The sequence below is a fragment of the Mesocricetus auratus genome, unplaced genomic scaffold (genome assembly GCF_017639785.1).
Source record: "Mesocricetus auratus isolate SY011 unplaced genomic scaffold, BCM_Maur_2.0 Super-Scaffold_4256, whole genome shotgun sequence".
Classification (NCBI taxonomy): Eukaryota; Metazoa; Chordata; class Mammalia; order Rodentia; family Cricetidae; genus Mesocricetus; species Mesocricetus auratus.
This window is the reverse complement of record NW_024429182.1, coordinates 84,299,204-84,318,677: the sequence shown is the minus strand read 5'-3', so window position 1 is coordinate 84,318,677 and position 19,474 is coordinate 84,299,204. Positions and strand designations below refer to the sequence as shown.

The 19,474-nt window shown below is 44.2% G+C and overlaps 1 protein-coding gene across 2 annotated transcripts in view; it reads left to right on the top strand.

The window, feature by feature from the left end:
• Insc (INSC spindle orientation adaptor protein) overlaps nt 1-19,474 on the top strand; it is a 97,447-nt gene that overhangs the window by 47,404 nt on the left and 30,569 nt on the right. For both annotated transcript variants that reach the window (XM_040756044.1, XM_040756038.1), the window contains 2 exons: nt 6,091-6,204; nt 13,506-13,631. In XM_040756044.1, the coding sequence (XP_040611978.1) occupies nt 6,091-6,204; nt 13,506-13,631 (240 nt within the window). The remainder of the gene's footprint in view (nt 1-6,090; nt 6,205-13,505; nt 13,632-19,474) is intronic.

Here is a 19,474-nt window from a genome sequence, read left to right as displayed (position 1 = left end):
AATATCAATGATAAGTACCATAAGGGTGGTCAATAAAACACTTTAACATTCAAATTCAATACATTAAGGAAAATTTTTGAGAGGAAAGTACACTGGCAATATAAATTTAATGATGAAAAGTTGTAAAAATGTCAAAGAAATGCTTTTCACATATTTTAAATGGATGATGATGTTAAGTTGTTTTGATATTCAAATTACAGTGACTACATCTGGATGACTGATGCAGGGACTTTATTTTTATGTCAATACACATAATCTATGGGAAATTGCACAATACTATCCAGAAAAATTTTAGCTGTCAAGTTAAAATATGTAAAATGCAGATACAAATAGCATTATGTCATGATGGTTACTGTCTACTTCTCACTCAAACATTCCTTTGGACTAGGGACCCTTAGCTGCTACAGAGGATTTCCATCTGGTTCCCACTCTTGCTGTATTGAGGAACCCTCTTGGGCAGATCCCTGGCATGTTTGGGCCATGAGGACTAACTAGCTCTGGAGCCAGATGCTGCTTGCAGCACCATCTTTTTATGTGTTTGAATAGTTCTGGCTTGAGTAGTATTACTTTCAGCTTTCTTCCTGTTGATACACTAACATTTCCAAGGAGGCTCTATCAAATTCTGAGCATTCACTCTCCTCTTCATACAGGCTTCTTTATAGGGCCTCTGGATCTGGGCAACTTTTTCCACATACTGTGGATTTCTGGCACACTTTTGTTGTGTTTTCCATTTTCTTCTAGACTTAGAGACATTTTTCTTCTTGAAAGAAATGAAATCACCAAAGTTTTGGTCTTCTGAAAGCCTCTGGCTCTCACATCTTATCTATATTTATCTTCTTAAATGGGGCATTCTTAGCCAACAGGTATTCTCCCCTGATCAACAGTTAATCTAACTCTGGGTTGTTGATACTTTGTCCAGGTTCTATCCAGTGTGTCTGGTCTCTCTGGGCTATCCCTCCAGACTCATGCATTTCTTCAGCATGTTCCCTAAGACACGAGCACTTCCCCTCTCCCACTTCCCGGAACTTTCATCTGGGAATTTATCCATTTATCATTTGGAGTATCCATGCTGACCTTTGTTGCATTTCTCTGTGACTTTATAATCTTGTTAAAAACTATAAACAAACCCCAATGGTAGTTTTCATTATATTTCATGATCAGAAGTGTAAGTGATTTGGGTGTGGCTTAGCTGAGTGACTATTGTTTCCTATCTCTTAAGGGGATGCTATCGGCTCTTAGATTGTTTGTGACCCCCAGTCAGCTTTTGTCATGTGTATGTATGTCATAAATCTGTTCTCAGTGGAGAGTGCAGATAGGAATTCTTCAAGATACTTTTCCAGGGTTTTCAGATGTCTTACATACCACTCTAGGGCTCCCAAAGAAGTATCCAAAGAAGCCTGGGTAGACTGCTCAAAGCTTCTTATGACCTCATCTTGGGAGTCTTGGAACATCACTCCTGTCAGGCACTGTCTTCTATTGGTCAAGTAAAGCATCAAAATTCAAAGAAGGGGTGATTAGAATGAAACTTTCTTTGGGAGGAATATATTGGAGTCTGTAGCTATCTTTTTTTAATCATTTTTTATTTTAATTTTAAATATCTTGTTCTACATGTCAACCCCAGTTCCCTCTCCCTCCCTCCACGATTCCCTGTCAAATATGCCTGGGTCTTGTGAAACTCCTTGACTCACATTGTCCAACTACACACTTTCCATGTAGAGCTTCAGGAAAAGTCTCACAATATTTTCCTTGACTCTTTTGAGAAATGTATTCTAGTCAGCTTGGTTTCTTTCCCTTCTGATAGATTTCACTGGTGTTCACTGGCTATTTCTGACTGAGACAAAATTGGAAGACATTTCACTTTCTAACGCCTTGTTTAGAGCTGGTAGACTTCACAAATCCTGGCTCCTCCAGGCCCTCTTCTCCTGGTCTTGAAGACATTGTTATTGTTTTTGTTGTTTCATGCTTATGTGGTCTGTCTTTTAAGAAAGTATTTGTCACTCACCATACTAAGCCTATCTTGCTTTATTTTGTCTCCAATTTTTGACTCTTACTGTGATCTAGAGTGAAGTATCTTTTTGGAATGCCTCCTTGATTTCCTATACAACAAAAGTCACACCAAACAAACTCCCCCCAAAATTAACTTTTAGAAATGTGTATCAGTTGCTAAGATAGATAGGATGTTCCTGGGGATGCAGGAAGGGAGCTGACTGTGGTGAAGAAAGCTGTTTCAAGTCTGATGAAGAAATAATTGAATAGGAGGAGAGGCTTAGGGAATGAACACAAGGCCATCAGTTGGGAGAGATCTCCATACTATAGGCATGCTGAGTTAATCTCACCTGGAAGTAGTTCAGGGGAACTGTGGTTTTTGTCAAGAGCATAATGGAAGACTCTGGTATTAGCAAAAGACTGTGGCTTAGCTCCTCTTGTTGTGGGAGCCCTGGTGACTTCATGGACTTTTAGTTGCTGAAAGAGGCCAGGATACAGTGAGTATTGGCGTCTGGCCTTTCCAGTCTAAGTGATGTCATGTATTAGTAATGGGACTGTTAACCTTCAAAGTAGAAATAGGGAGTATTGTTACATTTGTTTGTGGTTATTACACTTGACAACAGCAACTTTTAAAAGGTAGTATTTATTTTGGTTTACTGTGGAAAGAGGGATGCAGCCCATCATGGCAGGGAAGGCACAGCAGCAGGAACATGAGATGGCTGCCACAGCGTGTCCTCAATCAGGAAGCAGAGATGAATGCTGATACACAGCTCACTTGCTTAGTTTTATTCATTCTGGGCCCCTAGCTCATGGGAAGGTGCCCCTCTTCTCTCCTCAGTTAAACTTTTCTAGAAACACTCAGATGTACCCAGAGGTGTTTTTCCACTGTGATGTGAGATCTGGTCTCACAAGGATTAACTATCACCCTGGGGATGAAGTCCAGCTCCTGTGGACCTGGGTTTGACTTTGGTCAGTGGTGTATACTTCAGGTTCCTCAGATGTGAAATGAGTGCTGAATTAAAGGCTGGCACTTAATGTCCAGAGCTTTGTGGAGTCAGCAGGAGACTTTGATCTGTTTTTCCAAATTTATGCTGTGTTAAAGTATGCTTACAACTTTTCTTTGTCCCTGAGATATGTCTGGGTTGTAATTACTGTATATATGTGTATAGACATTAACATGAAATTATCCTCAGACATAAATGGTCTAATATTAGCAGTTGATTGCAGAAGACACTGGGCTCGAATTGTTTAATTTAATGCTAATTTGCTTCAAGTACAAACACTCATCAGGAACATTAGGTAATTATCATTTAGGTACAGGACCCCAATATATGAAATCTGCATTTCCATTTGAGTGTGTATCGCATGTGTAGCTGCTCATGGCAACAGTGGGGAAGGAACTGAACATGCAAGTTCATTATAGAGATATGTGCTGACAAATGCTATCTTTTGTTGAATCTCTTATATGAGGTACCTACCAAATCCCAGAGAATAAAATACTTTTTATTTTTAGTGTAGTTTGCTTAAATACACACTTAATCTAAGGCTATTCCATGTAGAGGATTAATATTGTGTGTGAAGAATTCTGTGATGTGGTGATATTTTGTTTATGATCTGGCAAATAAAAGCTTGCCTGAAGATCAGAATGCAAAGTTAGCCACACTAGTTAGTCATAGAGGCCAGGGAGTTGTGGCACACACCTTCAATCCTAGCAGCCACACTACTTAGTCACAGAGACCAGACAGTGGTGGTATACACCTTTAGTCTCAGCACTCAAGAAAGCAAGGCAGATGGATCTGTGTTAGTTCAAGGCCACCCTGGGCTACATGAAATTAATCTTGTCTAAAAGAGAAACAGAGATCACACATAAGTGATCCCAGCACCTGGAGTGGCATGCCTTCAATTCTAGCACTAAAGAGGTGGAGACAGGAGTGATATGGCTGGACTGAGAGAGGAATACAAGACGGGAGGAGACAAGAGAGATGCAGTCTGAGTAACAGTGCAGTCCAAGGAGCAGTGCAGTCTAAGCAGTCTGAGGACAGGATCGTCCTTTTGGTCTGAGCATTGGTAGAGGTGAGAACTCTCTAGTGGCTGGACAATTTGCTCCTCTGATCTTCAGCATTAACCCCAATATCTGACTCAGAGTTTTTATTATTAAGAACAGTTAGAATGCGTGCTACACTGAGATTCTGAATAAAGAAGAAACAAAAGAAAGACACCCATATCTCTTCAGTTTAATCAATTTATAAGTGGTGAAAGCAAGTTCTAAAATGTTTGTTTCATTTGTTCAAGACCACAAAATGATGACTTCTAACAATGTTTTACTTCACTATGGTAGGCACTTTCAGAAGTTCTCTGTTCATGTTGGCAAGTTCAGGACAAGAGCATTCTTAGTGTGAGAGACTGATGCCATTTATTCCATAATTGTACAGACAGGGAAACTGAGGCAAAGAAGGGCTATAGTAAATTATCCTCTCTAGGGCACAGTGCCAGAGTGGCAGAGCCAGGATTGGAACTCAGGCATTTTAGTTTCCGAATCTGCTCTTAGCCAAATGCATTCTTGATTAGAATAGAGAGCTAAAGTCAAGCTAATACTGGAGCCTGGATCCCTCCCTTCCTTTGAGAGTCCTTTCTACAACACCAGGCATATTTAAAAACAAAGCCTTTTGGTATTTAAAAATAAACAATGCAGGCGTTTCGATGCATGCCTATAATCTCAGCACCCAGAGGCAGAGGCAGGAGGGTTGAATTATAGATTCAAGGGTGGCTTGGATTGCATGAGACTCTATTGCAAGACAAAACAAAAAAGGACTTGGGAGATGGTTCAACCAGTAAAGTAATTGCTGTACAAGAACAAAGACCTAAATTCAATCTTCTGGATCCACTCTTGTTAAAGAAGCTGGTGCAGTAGTGTGTGTGTGTGTCATTCTAGAACTTGAGAGGAAGACAGAAAGACCCTTTGAGCTCACTGCTAAATTGTCGATCTCTGGGTTCAGTCAGAGACCTTGTATCAAAATATTAAATGAGGAGACACAAACATACACATGCATATACACATGTGCACATTCATGCATAATACATACATGCACACATCATGTATACACACACATGCAAGCACACATAGTGCACATAGGCATACATGCATGCTCACACACATGCATGCACACACATACATAGGTACACACAGAGAACCCCCTAAAAGGATACCTGAGATTTGCACCTATATTTTGCAGATTTTTGTCTTCTCATAGGAGGCCTAGGAAGGCAGGTTTCCATATCCAGAATTCCCAGGGGAAATCTGAACAACTGCACTCATTAGTAGGTAAGAATAGCTGATAATCAATAATGAGTCACATGTGCCAAAGCTAATGTCTGACTATTAAGTGATTTCAATTTGTAAGGCTTTCCTCCCCCAGAAATTAGCTAAACTCTTCTAGGAACAATCTTCATATCTTATTTGTTAATGGCTTTCTTGGCTCTTCCTTAATATTTTGGTCCTATATGTAACCCTCTCCACACACACTGGAGTGTTTCATCTTTGATCAGTATAGCATTCATTACTCATGGAGTTACCTACCTGTCAGTAGAATTCTGGTGTCACTCTTCATCATGGTTATATTCCCAAAGTAAATATCCCCAGGCAGTATGATGCTATGGGGGAAGTACTTGTCTCAGCCCTTGAACCCATCAGAGCTGGGGTTCATCCTTGTCTAACAGCCATGCAAAATGAGGGAATTCTTTGGCTGCAGCTATGGGCACTCCTTTCCTGTCACAACTGATGCTTGCTTATTTCATCTGTGGTTTCTGTTCTCATTGTGAACTTATAGCACAACCAAGTGCTATTTGCTGAGGGTTTCAGTGAACTAGGACAGCTCATTGGATCTCCAACCACCTTTGGTTTGAAATGATTCCCCATCTCTGTATCTTTTCCATGGAGCTCAGAGCTCACCCACAGTTAGTGTCTTACTGCTTTCAAAAGTAGATGGGACAGGGCTTCAGATTCCACAGAAGCTATTAGAAGCCTGGACCCAGTGGCATCCCATTGAGGAAGAGGACCAGAGGGCAGGTGGAAGCTAACCAACTGGCTTTTTTCTCTCTTCCTAGGCACTTGTGAGAAAAATCGATACCTCAGATAATATCTACATCATGGAGTCTACCACAGGGAACCTGTTCAGCCTGACCCAGGAGGGGGCTCCTTTGTGCCGCATCATAGCCAAGGTGAATTTCATGGTTGGGGACCAGAGAGCAGGTCTGGGGAAAGTAGGAGGTAGATTTGCTTTTGATAGGTGGGAATGGCTGGCTCAGATTTGTCAGCATTAATTTTCTGTGTGACTTTGGAAGAGTCACTTTTCTTGATGTTGCCTGGACCCCATGATTTTATTTCCCACTTGACACAAAGAGATATAGTAGTTAGGGTTCCCTAAAGGAACATAACTTATGGAAAGCATATGTCTAAAGTGGGACTTCTTAGAGTGTCTTACACCATGCAGTCTGATTATACAATGGCTGTCTTCACACTGGAGAGATTGAGAATCTATAGCTGCTCAGGCCTGGGGGATTCCTGGAGAGTTGGAAGGTCAAAAATGCTGGTTTCCGATGCCAATAGAGGATTTGATGGAAGCAACAGCAACTATAAAGAAGATGAGCTTGCAAACAGAGTGAATGAACTTGTAAACAGTGTAGATGAACTTGCCAGCAAGATATAAATGCAAGTTTTCCCCTCTGATTTCCTGATATTCAGAACACTGCTGGTGGATACTACCCACATTTAAGGTGAGTCTTCTCACTTCAATTAGCCTAGTCAAGAAGATCCCTCACAGCTATGTTTCTTAGTCAATTCCAGACTCAACCAAGTTGACAGTCAAGATTAAGCATTGCAGATACACCCACAGAACTTCTGCTGTCTCTATAACCAGCACATGTCATAAATGTCAACTCTTCTTTCCTATTCCACATATCTCTTCTTGACAATGTGATGTTCCTGGCGTAATGGTACAAAGACCATCTGGCGTATAGCAACAATGCCATAAACAAATCCATAAACATTGATTTTCTCTGATGTCTTTTCATCAAGGAAGTAAGAAATGTAGTGTCTTAAACCCAGTTCAAAGAAAAGTTTTAAAATATAGCTTTACCTTTAATTCACATCCCTTAATAGCTTCCATGATAACTTCTAATTAGCAGCAGTGTTGTCAGAAGAAATAAGATGAATGTGTGTGTAAACATGAACTTCATCATGATAGACACATGTGTCCTTCAGGGATATGTCTGAATAGTCCCTCTAAGCTTCTTGGTTGGATCTTCAAATGTCCATAACCATTCCTGCACTTATTGGAGAAGGAGGAAATAAAAACAGACCACTGTGTAAATCACTAACTTCCTGGTTGACTCATCTTGATGGTGGCCCTAGGACCAAAGTGAGGCTCGTTGCTTTCTTCCTTTTTCATCAGAGAAGTCACTACAGAGCTAGTAATCTACATGGAGCTCAGTTCTGCCTTCCATAGATTCAGGTGTCAGTCGCAGGGGGAGGATCCAGGTGTGTGGTCCCCAATCCCATCTGTGTCACAACCCTTCAGAGAGTTTGAAAACACCAAATACTTTGACTTTGGCCCCACCAAGAAGTTACTGCAATTCTGGGGACTCTTCATTTCAGCATATTCCTTGGATGGCGATAAACCTCAGAGTCACTGATCAAAGCCCTTGAAGAAATGAAACTGGGGTAAAGGTCTGTCAACTCTGTCCGGGGAACAAATGAATTGTGTTTAATGGGGGAACAAATGAATTGTGTTTAATGGCAATAGCTGACATTATGCCACTTGTTCATGTCTTGCATAACTTGTTTGTTTAAAACATGAAAACAGCCCATGTAGTGGGGACTGGGTTGTTTCCATCTATAATAGAGTTTATGCCTTGAAGAACTTATCCAAAGTAAGACAGATTCCTTAAGAACACACATGTCTGACAAGATGAAGTTCATGTTTACAGACATCTTCTTATTTCTTCTGAAAACCCCAATAGCTAATAAATGGCCAGTTCAGATTTAGAAGCAAGAGCTCTAGTTTCAAGTTCATGGCCCAAAGCCTATGGTGGTCATTCCTGGTTCAAGCCTTAGGCCTAAGTGTGACACAAAATCACTGCAGAGTTTTAAACAAGTTCTAATTTTGTTTTAATTGGTCTGCGATGGTGGATGGGTTTGTTTTCCAGGTGATTTCTAATTCCTTGCAGACTACTACTCTCTTTCAGAGGCAATAGCTGAAACTGTACTTGAATGCATATTGGGAAAAAGGAAATAAGGAGGGTATTGGGGCTGTCTCTCTCGAGGATGCTGTGACTCCATCATTCAACTGTGTGGAAAATCTTGACCTGCAGAGGTCACATGATACTGTGCAGAGCAAAGACATTCTTCAACTTCTCAACTCCAGTTTGGAGATTAAATTCCCACAGATTTAGCTGAATTTCTTTTGGAACAAAGAAATTTTTTTCTCTTAAAAAATAAGTAGCAAATCTTGGCTGGTTCTCAAAACCCCCTTTCTGTGTGCTACTGGTATAGACAACACCTACTACTGCCTGCCCCCGTGTTCCTCTTTCATGAAAACAGTGAGTATACATGAGTTTGAATCTAAGCCAAGGGTAGTACTTAACTTCCTGCTAGTTAGTCTCCACAGAAGTCTGGGACTCACCCTGGGTTAATGTTGATTCCAAATGTGTCCGGTGGGAAGGGAGAGAGCAGGGAGAAAGGTTTGGGAGAAAGGGAGCAGGGAGAAAGGTTTGGGAGAGAGGGAGCAGGGAGAAAGGCCTGGGCAAGGACCACAGGCAATTGTCATACCAGCCCTGCTGTTGCTCATGGCAGGAGGCTAGTCAGGTCTGGTGCCATCAACCCGACCTCTGTGAATTATGGGATTCTAAGAAGCTTCCATAATCTACCACAGTGTCTGGCCTTCCTGATGGGAAGGTGAGTCTGCAGTTCTCATTTTGTCAAGCTTCAGTCTGAACAGCCGTGGCCCACTGTTTTCCTCATTTGGTCACTGCTTCCTCCATTTCCTTCCCTCTCACTCTCTCCCCTGCTACCCACACAACTCCAGGCTCCCAGTGTAGCCTGGACTCTTCACAGTCCTGACTAGAAGTTTTACATATTTGTCATGACACTTTGAGCAATACCCCATAATAGTCTCCCTAAGTGAAGCCATGTGCCTTGTTGAATATTAATGACAAAAACAATAAAAAAATACTGTGTTCTTGTTGTTCCTCATGCTCCAGGCCCTGGACTGGTATTTTTGACATTGTGGTGTTTGGTCCACAAACATCCTCTGAGATGAGCGTCAGTGCTCAGCACACATAAGAACTCCAGGACTTAACAGTACCTTGCTCAGTGCTTGCTTGAAACTAGCTTTTCCTATCTCTGGAGTCCATGTTCTCTGAATTCCAGCAGGGTAATTGTTTAAAACTTAGAGGCCCTCCCTGACAGGGCCGAATCCCTGCTCCAACAACTCCACCTCTATCTCAATCACTATTTCTTCTTTCTTGGCTTCTGGTGCATTACACAATGAATGATTAACTTTCCCTGTGTGTGAAGTTGGTGAAAGTCAGGACTGCAAGGCATTGGTGGGAACTGGAGAGACACAGCCTGTTTCCTAAAGCTGAAAATGGTCACTGTGATGATGACAATGATAGATGGATAGATAGATTATAGATAGATAGAGTAGCATCAGTATTAAAAACAAAACACCATAGCATTCCTACTGTACTCACTACATGCCTGATAATGTTCTGAGTGCTTGTTAAACATTCTCAAAGCCCTGTGCAGAAGGCAGAGTCTACTCCAACTGCATAGGAGGGGAGCTGAGAGACATGGGAACCAATAGAATTTAACTAGGCTGTTCATTAAAGGTGACATGCCCTTGACTGTTCTCAACTGTTTCCCAGCAGTGTTTCCTCTCTTCTCCCTTTTACTTTCCTTCCTTCCTTTACATTTTCTTGTCCCCACTGTCCTACTCCATATGCCTCCATATCTTTCGTTAGTGACCAAAGCACTATATCGTACTTTCCATTTGGTATTGCAGTTGATGGACCAGCCATACTCAGGTGTGCTAAAGTTACAATTGCTTTCTTTGTGTGTGTAAGTGTATTATGGGATGTGTATGCATGTTTTCATGTGTGTAGGCCCACATGTGTGTGCAGCTACACAAGTAGGTATATGAATTTTAAAGCCTGAGGTTGAAGGTGACTGTCTTCCTTGATTGCCCTCCACCTTGTGCCTAGAGGCAAGTCTCTCAATTCAGAACTCACTGACTTGGTTAATCTGCTTGTTCTGGGACTTCCTTGTCTCTACTTCCTGTGTGCTGTCATAGGAGGGTTATCAAGCCTACCTGGCATTTACCTGGGTGCTTGGGATCTGAACACTGGTCCTCACAGTTGTGCACCAACTGCTTTACCCACTGACCCATCTCCCTATGATGCACATTTTTTAAAGGGAGGAAACAGGTTCTCAGAGGGTCAGGGCTTGTCTTAAGTTACACTCATTCATGTAGAGCTCGAATTTTAACCAGGTCTTCTGACGCCAGACTTCACTTCAATCTAATTGTGTTTGGTCCTGGGTAGAAAAAGGGAGAGGATGAAGTGATGTCTTCTATCTTTTCAATCTAGAAAATGGCAAAACGGGTTCCAGTAGCAGAAGCACCATGTGGGAGTCGAGTACTGACAACATCCTACCTCAGACACTCAGTAAAGACCTCAATACTGGGATCAATGTTAGAGTTTCCCCAGTAGTCTTCCTCATGACATGAGGAAGTCCACTGTCATCTCAGGGTCATTATTCATCTGTCCCAGCCGCTCCTAGTTGAGACCTAGGCAGTCTGTTTGAGGTCTGTCCTCTGAGTATATATGAATCCAGACATCCATGAATGATCCCAGTCCTGTCATGATGATGGTGGCAACCCTCTCCCCTCCCCAAGCAGAGCACACTATGCTGTGTCACAGTCACCCCAGTTCCTCTGTGATTCCTTCCATCACCAGCCTACACACCCAGGAGTGGCCCCTGCCAGCATTATGACAGCTCATCCCAAGATGTCTGAATAATTCATACTGTTATGCATCTGGGCTGAGAGCCCAGAGCTTTCTATAAAATTAAACAAGCCCCAGCCAACAGCGTGATCTGCTAGCTCAGTCAATCCCAGTGTTACCCCAGGATAAGTGCTGCTGAAAGTCCTGGTGGGGGCTCTAGGGTTGTCAGTGAGATAATCTGTCTAAACTCCCTGGTAGCTCTCTTTCCTGATTCTCCTTTTCACAGGCCCTGGGCCTTGACATACCTTTCACGAGGGGACAAGGCCAGCTTCTGAAGAGGAAGCCTTCCATAACCTGACTCTCATACCAGTGTCCAGAGAGCCAGCATCAGGTCCTTCCCCAGCTCAGCTGCTGTTCCTATTAAGTAGTTACACAGCATTTTAGCCCAAACTAAGCAGACATGGAGCCAGGATTGAGAGCCAAATCCCCTTAGCAGGAGTCTAGGACTTTCTTCTTTTTATAATTGAAAATGCTAAGGAGGGTATTTTTCACAGGTTTAGGGAAAGACATAATGAGTCTTTCCTGATGCAAATGCAGAACTCAGATTTGCAGGTCTCAATGCCTTCCGAACCAAAGGAGGCTGCCACAGCCTTCCTGGCTTTGGTCTTGGGTTCCTTAAGGAAACAACAACAATAACAACAAAAACAAAACACCCCAACCCCAATAATTCTGCTAATTCTTTGAGAATTTAATACATGAAACATAATTATTTTGATCACATTCATCCCCAGCCCCCAACTCTTCCAAGACTTCTCCAACCCCCTTTCAACTTTGTGTTCTTTAATTTTTATAAACAACTAGTTTATGCTCCCATATACTCCTGAGTATGGAACCACCTACTGGAGTGTGGTCTACCTATCAGGGGCTACACCCTTGAAAAAAAAAACCACTCTCCCCCAGAAGCGATCCAGGGCCCTAGCTCCTCAGTTAGGGGTGGGAGCTCAACTAACTTGATCTTGCAAGGTCTTGTGCAAACAACCATAGCTGGTGTCAGTTATGAGTGCTGTGGTCTCTGATCTGTGAAGAAGGAGTATGTTATATCCCATTTCAGACTGAGCATTCCTCAGAAACTTAGTCTTTGCACTTTGACATGCTGTTAGTTTCTGTTTTAAGTGCTGTCCATTGCACGTAGAAACTTGTCTGTTGAAAACCAAGAGCTGCACTGGTCTATGGGTAGAAAGATAGACACTTAAAAGGCAGTTTGAGAGACTGTTACCGTTTGGTAGAACAGTCGTAGGTTCATCCCTGGGTCTGTGAGCTCCCCACCTTAGAGTCTTTGGCACCATTTCTTCATTGTCTGCTCCCAATGTAAATATTTATATATGAATTACCAATTGATAAATTTAATTAAATGATATTCATACAACTTAAGTGACTAAATATTAATACACTCAGCTTGGTACATGGCAACTTCCTAAAATACTTATGGTGTGTTATCAAAAATCTGACAGGGGATAGTATTTTGCTGAACTCACCTTCCTATAACATTTTGTTTGATTATGGGAACAGGTGCCAGGACAGTTAGACTTGGGAGTGATGGATAAGGTTAAAAGTGATTGTCCTGAGGAATTACACCCCATAAATCCCTTGCTCACTCAATGCCACCTCTAAGTATATTCCAGCCCTTGGAAAAGGGAATAGAGGGGGATGAGGCAAAGCCAGATGGGGATACCAACTTTTGCTCTGAATTCACTAGGTAGTGTTGCTGTGGTTTGTGAATTCTGTGGCATGTCTCCTGTGCGGTCTGTGAGTGTTTTCACTCTGAACACGGGAGGACTGCAGTGATGATTACAGAATGCTTCTTATGCTCAGATTCCACTGGGGGGCACACTCTACTGGGCAGTCTCCACAAGATGAGAGAAAAAAGGCCCCATTAGCAGTTCCTACCAAAGACAAAGGACTTGCACTCAAGAGCTGCATGAGTGTCCTGAAAGTGGTTGTCTCCCTCTACAAATCCAAGTAAGGGTGACATGGATTTAGGAGGAATTGCCTTCCCCATCTCACCTTTAGTAGTTTTAGTTCCCCATCATACAGTGAGAATGAATAACAGACTGATATAAACATCCTTTTCTGCCTGCCTTCCATGGCACGGGAAAGCAAGGGGAAGTATGGCGGCTGATGGAGTGGGAATGGGCACTGAATTCTAGACTCTGTCTCTTTGTCTACTTTCACCAGTCTACAGGATCCATTCTGGTGATGTTAGGCCTGCTCTTCTGGGGGCTGAGCAGAAAGGTCTGGATCTTCAACCCCACCAAAATGTATGTCGCTGGTCCCCAAACCCAGAAGCATCTGGGGAATCCTACTTGCCACTGGGGCTATTGGGGGTCAGGACTTCATCGTCTAAGTGTGTGTGAGGTGCATCCCAAAATATGTCTGCTTAGTGAGAGCAGTCAGCTATTTATTGAGTGACTCCAGGGAAGATCACAAGGTAAGGTCATGTGATATTCTCTTCTCCACAGGAAGGTGGGGTTGTAGCCCTCTTCAAGGTTTGCCGGCAGGACAGCTTCCGGTGCATGTACCCCCAGGCGCTGCGCACACTCGCCTCTATCTGCTGTGTAGAAGAGGGTGTCCATCAGCTGGAGAAGGTAAAGGCAATGGTCTCAGTGGGCTGGTGTCTCTGAGTCAGCTGGCATTGGGAGCCTGGTGGTGGCAATTGGTCCTCTTCATGTAGCAAGTTCACCCTTCTTCTGCCAGGTCCTTTTCAGATGGCACTGTTAGGGACATTGACTGTGGGTTTGATCAAACGAAGGGAAAAGGTACCCTGGGATCTAACCAGGAATGATAGATCTAAAGGGACACTAAGCATTTTCAGGCTAGGGTGGCAGACCAAGAGAGCCTAGTGTGTGAGACAAGTTCCTGGTAGGAAGCTGGTAGAGGGTGGTTTGAAAGTTTGGGATGGGTGGTCCTTTCATGGCAGAAAGTCAGAGGAAGTGGATCGAGAACATTGATTGATGAAAGTGGCAAGAGCAAGACACCACTGGGTATCGTGCCAGTCAGTTTTCCATCCTTGTGACAAAATACCTGAAACGATGAACTCAAAGGAAACAAGGTTTAATTTGGTTCTTAGTTGCAATCCAAGCTTGATGGGATCCATTACATTGGGTCTGAGGTAGAGGTAGAGGAGAAGGGTAAGAGTGGATACTTTATTTTGTATTGTGTTATGGTAGCCACCATAAAGAGAGAAGGCAGAGATGGATTTTTGGCTTTTACTTTCATTCCCTGTGGGCCTTGTCCCATGGGATGGCACTGCCCACATTCCTGTCTTCCCTACCAGTTCCACACACCAATCATGTCTGGAAACTCCCTTACAGGAACACCAAGAGGTAACTTTACTAACTTCCTAGATGTCACCCTAGGCAATCAAGTTGACAATCAAGATTAACCATCCCAGGGCCTAGGTAAGTAGGGAGGGCTCCACTCCATGAAGAACTAGACAGCTTGGGTAGGGATCTTGGAAAAAGTTCAATGACTTCCTTTACCAGTGTATCACAGGTAAGTGTGGGGTCAAATAAAGAATTTCGTGCTTTGGAAACCCTAGGTGCTTCTGTGTCAACCTAACCTTGGACAATACATATAACCTCGGATACTCTTAACCCCTGCCCAGGTCATAGGTCTGGGCCTATAGAGGGTCCTAGGAATACTAGCCTGGAGGGCTGGGGAGGCTGGACTGATATTTGGGGTTTTCCTAATCTAATTTGAAGGAAGTGTGATGAACATTCTTGTTGCTTAAAGCCCAGTGTGTCTCAGGACAGCTGTGGTGACTGTCGGATTTATCTACCCGGAGAGTCTGTCTGGAGGGAGAACAGCTCTCCTTCCTTCTCACTTATGTCTCATAACCCGAGTCCACCCACTCAGGTGTCCCAGCCTTTCTCCAGTTTCTTTTGCTTAGGTCTAGACTCTAAGGCAATCAGTTACTTGCCTCCCCACCCTGCGCTGCCTCTGTCCAAATCCATTCCTATGACTAGGCAGAGGAGTACGAAGTGCTCTTGGTGGAGGATAAATAGTGGGACTGCTTCTTTTACACCTCCTAATGGGGAAGTCATTTGTGTGAGGCCACACAGCAGACAAGTTAGTGCTTGCCCTCAGAGCAGAATGCTTTTTTTCCACTTGGCTAGAAATTTTGTCCCTAGTGCTATGCTGAGAGCCCTGGATTTGCAGTAGTGTGTTGAGGTTAATGGGTGTCCATGCCATGGGCTTGGAGGAGGGAAGCTACTTGAGTAAGGACTTACAGCTAAGGTTGTGGAAGAGGTCAGATCAAATCCTAGATCTTCCAAGACTAAACTGGATATCATTTCTCTCCTTCCTAGTGCACTGTCTGAATATGTCAGCATAGTGTGTATGTGTGTGCACTTGCTTGCATGGTGACGAGACAGACAAACTCAATGAAGGAAATGGGTTAAGTATGTTAAGCTTATGCACTGCATAATCCACCAGCATATCAGCTCTTATAAATCTTTCCTGGATATTGACCACATGGCCAAATGAGGTTTGTTTCTCATTCATTATGGCTTGGTAGGAAGCATAGAGGATAAAGTGGAGGGGGGGGGCTGATATGACCAGACTTCCCAAACATTCAGTTGCTTGGCTTTGGGGAGCTTTAGGGGCAGTAGGAAGAAACCAAGGAAGAAACACAGCAGCAGTCTCATACTTGGAGCTGAAAACTGCAGCTGTAGTGATTAGAGGTAGCTCATTGTGCCATCTGATGCTGTTCACAAAAGCTAGGATACTTCAACTCGCCATTTCCAGGGCTGTGTTGGCTGAATATCATATTTGCTCTCTGAAGATGAGGAGAAGGGATGTTCATCAATGAGAATATATGCTGCATCCTGACTACTCCAGTGCACATATGCCTTCAGTATCACCAGTGACTTATGAGCCTGCACTATAAACATCCCCAGCTTAAAGACAAGGAGCCAGAATCTCAGGAAGTTATGGGGACTTGTCAAAAATCACATAATTAAGCTGAGGGGTGGTGACACACACCTTTAATCCCAGCACTTGGCAGGCAGAGGCAAGGGAATTTCTGAGTTTGAGGCCAGTCTAATCTACAGAGCAAATTCCAATACAGTGAGAGCTACACAGAGAAACCTGGTCTCAAAACAAACAAACAAACAAACAAACAAACAAACATATCATCAGCAAGTGGCACAGGCAGGAGTTAAGTTTTGATTCCAAACCACTCAGCATCCTACCTTGTTTGCTTCATGAATACTCTAAGAATACTAAAAAGGTCCCTATGACTTAACACAGATCACCTAGCCCTACCCCAAAAGGAAAAGATGTGGTGGGCATTCTTCTCCTCTAAGTCAGATTGCTAAGGCACTGATAAATACCTGGTCATTCAGTCACTCACTTCAAGTCACTTACGGCTGCTCCTTCCTTCTGGATGCCAGTCACCCACTTCTAAACCCACTCACTTGTCCCCTCCTGCTGTTCATCAGTCACTCTACAGACTCATTCTTTCATCTGTGTCTGTTTGGAAGCCATCTCTGTAGGACAGCAGAGCCCTGTGGACTTTGAGAAGCAGGTTGTCCTTGACTCTCCACACTGTGAGCTTTGAGGACTCACAGGTTACTCCAGGTAACCCCCTGAGCCTCTCGGACCACACTTTTCTGATGAATGGGTACACTGAAATCTCATGGGACTGTTGTACATACAGCACTGAGTTCACAGTGGGACTGAGTCACTGGCATCACGATGCAATCAGGGCAGTGTCAATGGCAAGGTCTTTGGGAGAGACTGGGCTCTGGGAGGTTACTGTCTGTGGGAGGGAGTGGTCTAACCTGAGCGAGAGGGCTATCCTAAGAGAAGAGGTGAGGGATCATCTGGGTGGGATTGGACCATCCGTCTTCCCCTTTCCACTTCATAGATGGGGAAACTGAGGCTCAGAGATGATGGTGGACATGTGGAGCATGGACACTGTACATCTCTGGCTTTCTCCAAACCCCATCTTCTTTCTCTCTACCACCCTGAAAAGATATTGCCCTTCTGAGATGGGGACCATGGAGGAATGGCTCCCTTGGATTTGGGCACAATGTGTTGGTCAGGGAAGGGGCAGAGCCAGAAGAGATAAACTATCAGCACCCACAGGTCTCTCTGGCAATGTCCAAGGGGTCTTCCGTGCAGAGGTCTAGTTTAGTTCAGTCAAGGCTCTACACTGTTTTGATATACAGGATCAGCTAGTTCACTTCTAGAAGTCACCCATGATTTTCCTTTATCCTTGGCAGACAGTCATCTCTCATTCACTGGTCCTGTGCTGGGCTCAGGGGAGAAGGTAAGCAGCTTATTCCAAAGGCAAGGCATGGAGACCATAGCAATACAGGTAGAGGGGAAGACTGGCCTGTGACCTCAGAGGAGGTTCCCTCCTTTCAGAATTCCTGGTGAAAGAGAACCAATAAGCCAGTGGAGACCTGGTCACAGTGAGTGTACAGAGGAGTTTAAAGGTAGACAGGGGGCAGCAGTCTTAGAGATACAAAGGACCCTGTGGCTGGCCATTGACCTGTGGGACTTTGTGTCTCCAAAGAGCTCCATGCTCAGTGACTCAGGAGAGCCCAAAGAGATGGTTGTGCTGTCAAGACCGCATGTGGGAGATGATTGGAGCAAGATGAACCAGAGCCCAGAATGGGATGAGGGCCTCAAAAGTCACACAGCTCCGTGAGAGCAGACACACCAAACTGTTGAGATGGGCAGGTCTTTGGTTTTGTCCTCCATGCAATGAAGTGGCACCTCCCTTGTTAGAGGGTAGCAATATTATGGGTCTCTAGTGGGTACCTGTGTGTGGGGCACATCCTGCCTGTGTGTAGTTTGTTTGTCTCCGCAGGGTGGCCTATGGAGACTCTGCATTGTTCCACAAAGAGACTGGGTGCTGAGGATTTTGCAATAGCCCTAGTGGAGTTTCAATAATTCCTAGTAAAGTGACTAGTGGGAGCCGGATGTTGCTGGCTCAAAGAATGGGACTGAAGAGGATCAGAACTAAAGGACCAGAACTGGTCACATGGTCCAGATGAGCAGCTGGGGACCTGCAGAGTAGAAACATGCCGGTCTAAGGCCAGAGGGGTAGGAGACGTTCAAAGCCCAGTCCTTAGCCAACTTTAACCAACTCTCTAGACAGTTTCAGAAATTGCTCTTTTAGCCTTACAGTCTCACTTTCATAAGAACATTCTGCTATTTTTACCCCTCCCCTTTTTTGTGTGTGAAATAAGGAGTTGGTTCATTTCCTCCTGGAGCCAAAGGGAGAGTTTAATGAAGATCGATAAAGAAATTAAAGATGAGCAGGGGAGAGAAGAGGCGCTCAATTTCAGGTTGCAATAGAAAATCTCTGATGGCGTGGGCGGGCATGAGCAGGGGAACTGCTGCTCTCTTCATGCAGCAGCTCTGGGCTGGATGGAAGATGGAGACAGGGAAGCCCAGGCAGAGACCCTGGCCAGGAGGAAGTGGGATGTAGGGGGAACCAGGAGGTTCTACTGCCTGCTTATTAGGTGTGTCTCACCACTGTGCTTTGCACTTTTGTCGTGAGCCAGAAAAAGCACATTTTAAAAAATTAACTAGTTTCTCCTATCTTTTTGCCTTTTTGATTCTCACAGTTGTTCTTCAAGTAGGCAGGGAGCGGTAGCCCCCTCCATTCCATTTTACAGACGTGCAGGTTCAGGCTGACAGGGATAGACAGTGGGAGACACAGGGCCAAAGTAGGAGCGCTGTGTTTTTCATCTGTCATTCATACAGATTCCTTCTCACCCCCCCACGATCCAAAAGAGCCCACAGTGGCCACAATGTGCAGCCCTAGGGCAAGGCAGCCACTTATTTCGCTAGCTTCAGTTCTGCTTTTTGAGTGTGCAGTGTCGGGAGAGCAAGGCTGTGGATGCCAGGCCTTCAGTTTGACTCATGGCCCCTTATTTCCCTAGGGGGAGCTCTGATTAAGAGACAGGAGGGCTCTGAAAGCAGACCCCAGATGCTCCTTCTCCCCTCTGGGTCTTATTGCTGCCTCCACCCCATGCTTGATGATGGCCTCAACTGCCCTGGGAATTCACTAGGGCTTAGCGGAGAGCCTCAGGGCCCCTATCAGCTGGCTTGCTTTGACTAGGGCAGGATAGTGGCAGGGAGGGTGGAGGAGTGGGGGTGGGAGGTGTAGGGTGTGTGGCCTCTGGCTGTGTATGGCTCATTCTTTTCTTACAGTCTAGCTTCCAGTCTGTCTCCTAGGGCAGGAATGAAGAAGATAAAAAGCTTGAAATGCTGGAATCAGACTACACACACACACACACACACACACACACACACACACACACACACACACACACTCCCCTACACCTGTACTTTTCCTTTGCTGGTTATTTTTGCTAGGATTCTGCTGACTTGGCAGGCCAGTACTGTCCAGGGTGCTGGCTGGTGGGAGGTACACTCTCCCTGTCAGTCAGTTCCAAAGTGAATTTGA